Source organism: Lethenteron reissneri, chromosome 12 (genome assembly GCF_015708825.2).
Source record: "Lethenteron reissneri isolate LAM-NWPU_2019-01 chromosome 12, ASM1570882v1, whole genome shotgun sequence".
Classification (NCBI taxonomy): domain Eukaryota; kingdom Metazoa; phylum Chordata; class Hyperoartia; order Petromyzontiformes; family Petromyzontidae; genus Lethenteron; species Lethenteron reissneri.
In genome coordinates this window covers 2,203,278-2,212,969 of record NC_083790.1, presented here as the reverse complement: position 1 = coordinate 2,212,969, position 9,692 = coordinate 2,203,278, and the positions used below count along the sequence as shown (strand labels likewise).

Genomic DNA, 9,692 nt, shown 5'->3' with positions numbered 1-9,692 from the left:
TTAAGGTCGATAATAGCACTTGTTAGTCATTGCGCGAAAAGATTGGGGGGGAAAAACACGAAACACGCGGTGACGCCGCACTACATTTCTCCGCGATGTTGCGGAAGTAGCTTCGCGTGTCAGGAGCACGTGGGCGTGCCACGAGGTGGTTGGTGGCTTTGTCGCTCGCCACCGGAGACTTTTCAATCGCCCCCCGAATCGCTTCTCTCGTAGACTGGTTAGTGCCGGCTTCAGTTCCCTGATCCCCGCTGGAATCACGAAAGAACCCCACCCCCGCCCCCCCAAAGCTCAACGCAAGTTCTGCTCGAGTTTGTCTTCAAGCGCGAAAAGCCCGGGGCGCCGTTTTATCGCCCTCCAGCTCCGTGTGGTCTTAATCACGGAAGCCGGGCCGCTTAGCCCCCCTCTTTATTTAGCATCCAAGAAGCCTCCTTCGAAGACCGGACCTCGCACCCACGGAAGGCGGACGACACCAGTAACCTGGGCCCTGAAGCCCGACCTTCGACCACGGCTCCCTCCGAAGCCAGAACTCCGAAACATTGCACGCGTAAGCAATCACCCCCCGAAGCGGAAAACAACAACAACACAACAGACGTCCCAGAAGATCGCCGACGGTCCGACGCTCGATTCGGAATTCCAGGAACCCCCCCCCCCGAACTAGGAGGAGCATGCTGGGCATGCAGCAGCGATGACTGCTCGTGCGCTGCTGGCGCTGACGATTCTCCCGTCCCTGTGGAACCCCCCGGCAATTGGCGCCACGACCCCGGGAGCTCCACACCCCACCTGGGCCTGGACCGACCCCGCTGTTTGGTCGGGAGCTGTGGCCTCTTGGTTCAATTCCGTGCCCCAGAATGGCGTCATCTACAGCCGTCTCTACTGCGGGGCGCGGGACTGCGTGGACGAGAGAAGCTGCCAAATTCGTGGCCACAACATCACAGGTATCGGTCGCAACATCGCTGTGGTTTTGTTTTAATCGGCCACTACTTAACATCGCTTTGTACCGCATCATAGTATGACAGCACCACTGATAACCCACTTATAACATCACGAGTACAAGCACTGGTATAGTAAGCTAAGCTGGTCATTATCACGAGTGGCTTGCCACGTTACACTTAACTCGTCGTAGCATCATGGGTGTGAATCACAAAATCACGGATCTGTGATCTATATCGTCATCATGATGATCATCTCCGCACAATGCAAGATGTATGTATTATCAGACGCGTTGAACGCGCCACGTGTAACGCCTGATAATGCACGCTTTCGTTTGGTAATTATGAACGGGGGGGGGGGTGGATTTGAGAGAACTTTGGCCCATGTGCTTTATCTACAAGCGCAAGAACATTTAGTACGTTGGGTTGTACCTTGGTATCGACCACACTTATTGTATCTAGCTGTGCAGAGCTTTTTAGTGTTTCCCCCCCCCCCCGCGTGTGTGGACTTTCACTGAGCATTATTCCATTTGCCTTGCGTATTATGCCAAGCACCGATGAATATAATTGGCCAAACATCCTATTTTTCTGGGTAAACCAATGACATTTAATCGTAACATATTCACCGAATATTGATACTGTACACACTCATTTCGTGTATTTTAAAGCAAAAGTTGGGACTTTTATAATCCGGTGGGGGTGTCGCCAAATGTGTATAACTACTGTGTACAGGTTTGGGGTGCATCCTATTAATCCGTTGAATACGGTAAATCAGTACAGCGTGCTGCTTGCTTGGCCCTCTTGACAAGCCCCCACCTGTAATCCCACAGTCGAGGTCCTGGCGGACAATGAAATGCGAACCTCGCCGTCGGAGACCTACCCCAGCTTCCTGCCGGCACCCAGCCTTCTTACCCTGCTCGGCTGCCTGGACCACGACTGCCGCATTACGTCCGACCTGCCAGGTGACACGGCTGCTGCCGCCTTCAACAAGTCCAACCGAGCAATGGGGGATGACACATCCCCATCAATACTACATTCAACTCCCCTCCCACAGCCAGGGGATATTTTACGTTCCCCCACGGTGACAATTTCCATTTCCTGATGTTTAATAATCCTTTAAGCGTCGACTTCCATCATTTTCAAATGTCTCCAATGTATCGGTGTCTTTAAGGCATCACATTTCTCCACCTGTCATCAGCCGTGCTCAATCCTCTGCTGGATGTTGACCTTTCCGAGTTGTCGACATCAGGCGACGCGGTGGCGAGATGTTAACTCCCTCGCCTGGCATATGCAGTAGGTGGTGGATTTGATTCCAACCCTGACGCCTGTATATTTGGAGTTTGCATGTTCTCCCCGTAGTCGCGTGGATTTATCTCTGGGTTTTACTCCATATTTAGAAACCATGCATTTAGAGTATTTGGCTGCTATAAATTTCTACATAAGCGACTTCGTTGGGCTACCATTTGTCACGAGGTCGCTGCTGAAAAAAGCTATATAGCTCGGTGGGCTTTACCGTTAAATTATAAATAGTTTATCTCCCACCGTCTTGTGATGTAGCGAACCATCTAGCACCTGCAGACGAGTTGAATTCATGGCTCCATCTCTGCGGTGTACGACCTCTCAGGTTGGCTGCCACTGATTTAGATGGGCCAGATGCACATATTGATTAAATGGCTGTAGAGAATCAAGATTACCAGAAGATGGCAGTGGAAGGCAGTGTACGTATTCTTGATTCAATTATCAAATTTTAAAAGATTTGAGTGTTATCCCCCCCCCCCCCCCGAGGCATGTAGTTCACCGAGTTGCATTGGTTTCCGGTTGCTGAACGAAAACATTATAAGGTCGCACTCATTACACTAATGAAGCACAATACCTTGCTGATCTCGTCAAGGAGCATAAACCATCACGCGAACTGCAGTCATCCTCGCAGCGGCTTTTGTCTAGCCATCAAACAATGACGGTCACTGCATCGCGCGCGTTTAGATGCGCTTCTGTGGCCGTCTGGAATGCTCTTCCGATATTAGGAAGCCACTGGAGCTATGCACTTTTAAATCTAACTAAAACAAATTTTTTTCGAACTGCTTTTTGTGTTTAGTTTGTTGTCCTTCCCCCGCACCTCCAATTAGCACGGTTGGCTACGTACGGTGAGAAAGAAATCAACATACATACATTTTTGCGGGCACTCCAGTTTCCCCTCCATGTCCCCAACGCTCATTCATGGAAATGGCCAAACAACGAACGGTGACGCTGCTCTCCCCGCCGTTGCGGTCAAGCCTGCAGCGTGAGCTCCACCGCAGGCCGCACGGGCAGCAGCACCGTGTTCACGAAATAAAATTAGGACCTTAATAAATAAACAGGGCTGCAAAGTGGGGCTCAAGATAAAGAACCAAAAAAAAAAGAAGCCCACTGTCTTGACGTTTGTTCGCCTTGCCCGTTTCAGGCCTGCGGCGTGAGCTGCACCGCAGGCTCCACGGGCAGCACCTGGCGCGCAGCTCGCTCGAGAGGGCAGCGTGGCGATTCTCGCTGGCGCGCAGGGACGGCACGAACGTCGGGCCCCGGCTGCTGATGCTGTTCGGCGGCAGCGGCACAGGGAAGTCGCACGCGGCACGCACCCTCGCTCGGCACCTTTACAGCGACGGCATGAGCAGCCAGTGCGTGCACGCGGTAGTGCCCAGCCTGCTGCTCTCGGGGACGGAGGATCGCCACGCGCACCGGGTGAGAGAGGGGTGTTTCGGCACAGGTCGGCTATAGCTAGCAGGGATGCAACGTTTTAAAATCGATCCATCAATTAAAATGAATTATAACCGCTTGCGGTTAGCGTAAATTGTATCTAGAGAGGCATAGCGCCGCTGTTTTTAAATACATTGTACTCACCACATAGAACTGTAGCAACACGACCGCACTCTACGATGGCTGGCGCCCAACTGCGCCACATGCCCTCCCGCATAGACTTTTTTTTACTTCCGATTCCGTTCCGATGTTGTACACATGCTTACACGTACATCATCGGAACGGAATCTGGTTAAAGCAAGCATATCCTATGCGTACATTGCAATCTTTTCTTACGTACCTGATTCGACGCGTGTCATATACATGAGAATTAATTATGATTAATTGATTCTTACGCAAGCAACACATGTATACAATTTTGCAAGTAATAATATTATCTTTACAATATAAATGATGTGTTGCGACGTCGAAGTGGAGCGGAAACAACTAAAGCTGATAAACAGTACCAACGATTACAAATTATTTTGCTCGCAATGTATGCATCAAATCGTGCATCATCTAAGGAATCCTTTACTCACTGTGCACGCAAACGATATGCAAATGTGTGCATGCTTCCTGGTACTAATTGATTCATGGAGCAGACAGTTGTACACAGCAGTCAGAAATTGAGAACCATTACACACAATTACATGTGGTCAAGTGGAAATGCGTCATGCATGGGCCTTCAAAATAACGGAGATGTACAAACGTATGGGAGAGAGAGTGGACACCGACATTGTGACAAGTGAAACAGAAGCATGGGCGCCGTACGTTGGTGTGTGTTGTATCCATAGGGGGCTGCCTGCGGGGGGTGGGGGGGGGGACAAGGGTGGGGGCAGGGGGTGGATGGCAGGAATACAGGAGGAGGTCGGTGTTCCCCATGATTGTGTTTTGAGTCAAAGGTCAAACTCACGAGCGACCACGTGCAGCGCAACCGAGAGAGTCAACGTTGAACAAGAGAGACTTAATTCTCGCGTGGAATTGTGACGTTTATTCTAATTGCTATGGGGGCAGAATCGCTGTTACATGCCCAACAGCAAGAGTATTTGTGGGGTGGTTGTCCCCCAAGATAATTAGGTAATTGTACTTTGTCAACATTGAAATCGATTACCACGAACACATGAGCCAAACTTGTCCAACATGTGCCGGTTAATCACACTCCCTGTTAATGTACAAATAAATACATGCCTGTGTAACACCGCATGTAAACAACATCATCGTTGACACGTGGTGGAATTTCCCTTGTAATTGCCCACGAGATTCATCAAAAGTAATTATCATTACCCACCCACGATTAGATTATTTTAAAACATAATCCTCAAAAATGTCTTTCCCATTTTATTTACTAACAGGAACTGAATATGCCTATACTATTTTATTTCACGGAAATTTACCGAGTCCTCAACACGGGTGGAGGAATCAACACGTGTCGTTCACAGGAGAATAGTAGCCATGGAAATTAGCAATCGAAGAGTGATAAGGGGACAACTGATGGCCTGTGAGCATGTGTCGAGTGTGAACCGGCGAGTGCTCGATCGCCAAACAATCAGTGCAGTGATGTGGAATTCTATCTTCTCCCCTGCTACAGGAAAGACTGGAGACTTTGCTGTTGGAGGGGGTGCAAGTCTGCGAACATTCGCTCTTCATTGTGGACTCGGTGGAGGAGCTGTCTGTGGGGCTGTTGGACGATCTGCTGTTGCACATTCTGGATACCCCACAGAGCGCCTACAAAAAGGCCTTGTTCATCTTCATAAGGTTCGTTCGTTTCTCAATCCGCTTGTCCTGGCGAGAGTCGCGGCGGCAGCATGTTGAGTATGGTGGTCCACACCTCCCTTGCCCTGGCGACAGACTCTAGCTCTTCCTGGGGAATTCCCAGGCATTGCCAGGCCAGCCGAGCGACATAGTCCCGTCAACGTTTTCTGGGCTGGCCTCGGGGTTTTTGCCCAGTGGGACGTGCCTGGTAGAGTTCCAGGGGGAGTCTACCGGGTGGGGGGGGGCATCCTTACCAGGTGCCCGAACCACCTCAACTGGCTTCTCTCGATCAGGAGGAGCAGCGGCTCGACTCTGAGGCTCCCCCCATGTTACCGAGGTCCTGAACCGATCACGGAAGAGTGAGCCCGTCAACCCTGCGGAGAAACCTCCTTTCGGCCCTTTGTACCCGTGATCTTCTTCATAAGGTTTGAAGTGGAAATCGTATCTCTCTCTCTCTTGTTGCTTGTCTTCACCTCTGAGAGTAGATAACTAAATGAGCATAAATTTCGATTTAAAGCTTTCGTGACTGCAGGGATTCATATTCTTGATTCTTTCGGTAAAGTCACGTAGAAGGGAAATAAAAAAAAGAATACAAATAAAACATAAAAAACTAAAACATTTATTATTTTTATTATTTCCTTTCTACGTGACTTTACTGAAATAACCCAGAATATAAATGAGCATAATATAACTGCTTAATGTATCTGTTACTTAACGTTGTAATTTTACTCTGATCAGTCCAAAAATAGTATGCCAGAGCTGAATCGAGCTGCAGGGAATTTAATATAAAACTTTAAAACGTTAATTGATATTTGTACAATATTTAAAATGTTTCGCTTGACAATTTAATTTTTTTCTGATTTCTTTTTTTCTTCATTGTTTCACTTTTGGCATTTTGGTGACTGTCACTAATGCAAACTACTCTGCCTTGGTCTCTCAAGTCCTCACCTTGTGAAACATTGAAGTTGTAAAGGGCCGGTTATAATAATTGCATGTGTTAGCAGTTTATTTTGGGGCACCGCGGTGGCGAGATGTTAACTACCTCGCCTGGTGGACAGGAAGTCATGGGTTTGATCCCGACCCTGAAGCCAGCTGTATATTTGGAATTTGCATGTTCTCCCCGTGGTTGTGTGGATTTTTCTCCGGGTCTTAAGATTTTCCCCTTCACATTTAGAAACACAAGTTTTTGGCTGCTATAAATTTCCACGTGATAAGACATTTCATTGGGCTATAATTTGTGACCAGATTGCTTCTGAAAAAGAGCGATATAGCTCAGTGGGCATTACCTGGTGAAATATAAAATTGTTCAGTTAAATAGTTTCTTTTTCATAACAGAGATGTTTTGGGTCAGATCGTGTAAATATAAACATGTTGTTAAACCCGCCACAACCCGACACAGCCAATTAGTAAGGTTTGTCACTTAAACAAAACATGCCAATTCGTTACTAGTTCAGCGGTGTTAAACCCACAACATTTACAACTGAACGTTGTGGTTGTTATTTTTTGTTCGTCTGGCTGTGTGCAGCAGTAACATCGGGACATCGTTGATTAATACGCGGACACTGGAGGTGCTGCAGAGTGGAAGGGGCCGAGCGGAGATAACGATGGAAGAGCTGCCGGACAAACTAAGGCAGACGATGCGACAGCACCTCGGTAAATGGCGTCTCTCGTGCGTGCGTGGTCCTTCTTCAGTCCACTGCGGGATGTGGCACAACATTAACGCGTGGGCAACATGCCACCTCTGCGGTGAACGCTGCCTTGGAGGAGGAAATATGCATGGGGCCGTGATTTGGCGGGCGGCGGTGGCACGTTTTGCCGCTCGATTCGGAGGCTTGCGGTTAGAGCCCCACTGGCGTATTATTAACCGTAAGAATATACGCGACGTCCACTTCACAGTGGACGTTAATGATTCCGTGCCGTTCAAAAAAGTGTAACGTCAATTTATGTTTGTGCAATATTTACGATATTTTTTACCCGGTGACGTCAATTCCATTGCCGTTCACGATTAACAGTCGGCGGGGTGAGATGGTGCCTGAACCAGTCCTGACATCCCCCCGCTTCATCAGTCGGAACTGACCGGTGCGGTTAACTCAAACACATCTCGTCAAGGAGCATAAACTATCATTACGCGAACTCCGGCCATCCTCACAGCAGTGGCTTTCGGCAAACCATCTGGAACTATCTTCCTTACGATGTTAGGAAGCCACCGAGAGCCATGCACTTTTAAATCCAGATTGAAAACACATTTTTTTAGAACAGTTTTTTGTGGTTTAGTTTGTTGTCCTTCCCCAGCAACTCCGATTAGCACAGTTGGCTACGTACGGCGCGAAAGAAATTCAACATACATGCATACGCACATCGCGACGCTAATCTTTAAAACACCGGCCTGGGATTTCCGCTGCCCTGCGAGTCTTGACGGGGGTCGTCGCTTCCGCTTGCAACAGGTGAGGACGCGAAGAGCGCGCCGCTGCTCCGGCTCGTGACGCCAGTCGTCTTCCTGCCGCTGGAGCCGCGTCACGTGCAGCTGTGCGTGTGCGACGAGTTCCTGGCGCGCGGGCGTCACCCGAGTCCCGACCTCGTGTGGCGCCTCGCCTCCTCGCTCGCCTACTGGCCGCAGGGCGAGGGCCTCCTCGCCGTCGCCGGCTGTAAGCACGTGGCCCAGCGGGCGGCGCTGTTCATGCACCAATGACCCCACCCCCCCACTCCCCACCTCGTCGCTGTTACCTCTTCTCCAACAACTTCATCGACTGATGTTGCTGCTGTTGCTCGGTCAACCTCTTTGACCGATCGAGAGCTCGGCGACGGACGATGTGTGTTCTGCAACTCAGGATTGGGATTTTAAACCGGGGCTAAATGACCCCCATCGCCGCTACTTCACGTCACTGATTCTCCGTTCAACCAAAAGCACGCGCTGTGAAGATGAAAGCAAGTGTAAGCAGCAATAGGATTCTTCGATCGTAACGGTCGCACTGTCGGAGTAGACTCGTCACCACCGGGAACGGCAGCTCAAAAAAATAAATCTCTCTCCTGCCACCATCGCTGTTACTCTGCAGCGCCTTCATTCAGTCGAGAACTCGGAAGAGCAAACGCGTGTTCTGCAAGTTGGATGCACGACATGGGATTTGAACTTGGGTGAAATTGCATGTGCATTGCATCGCTACGACACAGTGTCTCCAATTCTCTGATGAACCAACACTTTGTGATGACGAACAACTGGAGCAGAGAAAATAGTATTAATAACACCTGAGGTGTTGGAATAAAATTTGCTCTTGACTGATTAATTGCTGTGATCTACCAGTGGCAGAGCTGCATAGCTCTAAGGAGAAAGTCTTATTGCTGCCGTTTTGGCTATGAGCACGATAACGTTTAAAGGTGCATCTCTTTCATTGAGGCTTGAATGTTTTTAGTAAATCGCATTGCTAAAACTTGAATCAATTACTGTGATTACTTGGTGCATAAGGGTATCGTAGTTTATACACTTGCAATGCAACAAAACGCCTCTGTGGCAAGATGTGAACTACCTCGCCTGGTTATACAAAAGGCCGTGGGTTCGATCCCGACCCTGGCGCCTGTATATTTGGAGTTTGCATGTCTCTCTCTCACTGGTCGCGTAGATTTTTCTCCTACATATAGAAACATGTGTTTCGAGTATTTGGCTGCTATAAATTTCCACAAGCCAGTTCATTGAGCTATCATTTGTGGCCAGATCTCTTTTGAAAAAACTTTATAGCTCAGTGGGCCTTACCTGGTTAAGTTAAATGTTTAATAGTTTAGCTTTTAGTTTAAAGGAAAGTTAATATACTTGAATGGAAAGTTGATGTTTCTGGTTAACTTGAAAGCGATGGGTAACGATGAATTTGAGGAAATTATATCTTTCGCGTACATTTATTCATCGTAGTACCATAGAAGGATAAAAACAAATGAAATAACAATCCGTTGCGCCACAAATTGCTAGATAAAATTGCTCATTTGTTTTGACAGTTCTTGAAAGTCTGTGGGATAGCCTCTTGGTGAGAATTGCCATTGTTTCCTCAGCTGTTCTGCTTACGCTTGCATGGCCAGAGAGGAAAGTGGTCAGTGGCCCAGAGGTCTGGGTGAGAGCGCCGCTAGGATTCTGAGTTCGATTCCATGAAACCGCCTGTGATTAAACAGCGGTACTTGATTCAAATTAATTGATGGTTTCAGGCTGGTCACTCATGATTGCACACCGACCACAATAAAGATAACACTACGTTTGGACCT

General features: G+C 48.5%; 1 protein-coding gene across 1 annotated transcript; it reads left to right on the top strand.

Annotated features, from left to right (window-relative positions):
- Positions 1–128: 128 nt before the first annotated feature.
- On the top strand, positions 129–9,689 carry LOC133341740 (torsin-2A-like). The gene is made up of 6 exons (XM_061550404.1): positions 129–935; positions 1,760–1,891; positions 3,370–3,644; positions 5,287–5,453; positions 6,976–7,103; positions 7,895–9,689. The coding sequence occupies exons 1-6, from the start codon at positions 686–688 to the stop codon at positions 8,137–8,139; spliced, it is 1,197 nt and encodes a 398-aa protein (XP_061406388.1). The 5' UTR covers positions 129–685; the 3' UTR covers positions 8,140–9,689.
- The last annotated feature ends 3 nt before the right edge of the window (positions 9,690–9,692 follow it).

Coding starts and splice junctions, on each gene's coding strand:
- LOC133341740 (XM_061550404.1), top strand. CDS start 686: ATGACTGCTCGTGCGCTGCTGGCGCTGACGATTCTCCCGTCCCTGTGG. Junction 1,892..3,369: donor CATTACGTCCGACCTGCCAG/GTGACACGGCTG, acceptor TGCCCGTTTCAG/GCCTGCGGCGTGAGCTGCAC. Junction 7,104..7,894: donor GACGATGCGACAGCACCTCG/GTAAATGGCGTC, acceptor CGCTTGCAACAG/GTGAGGACGCGAAGAGCGCG.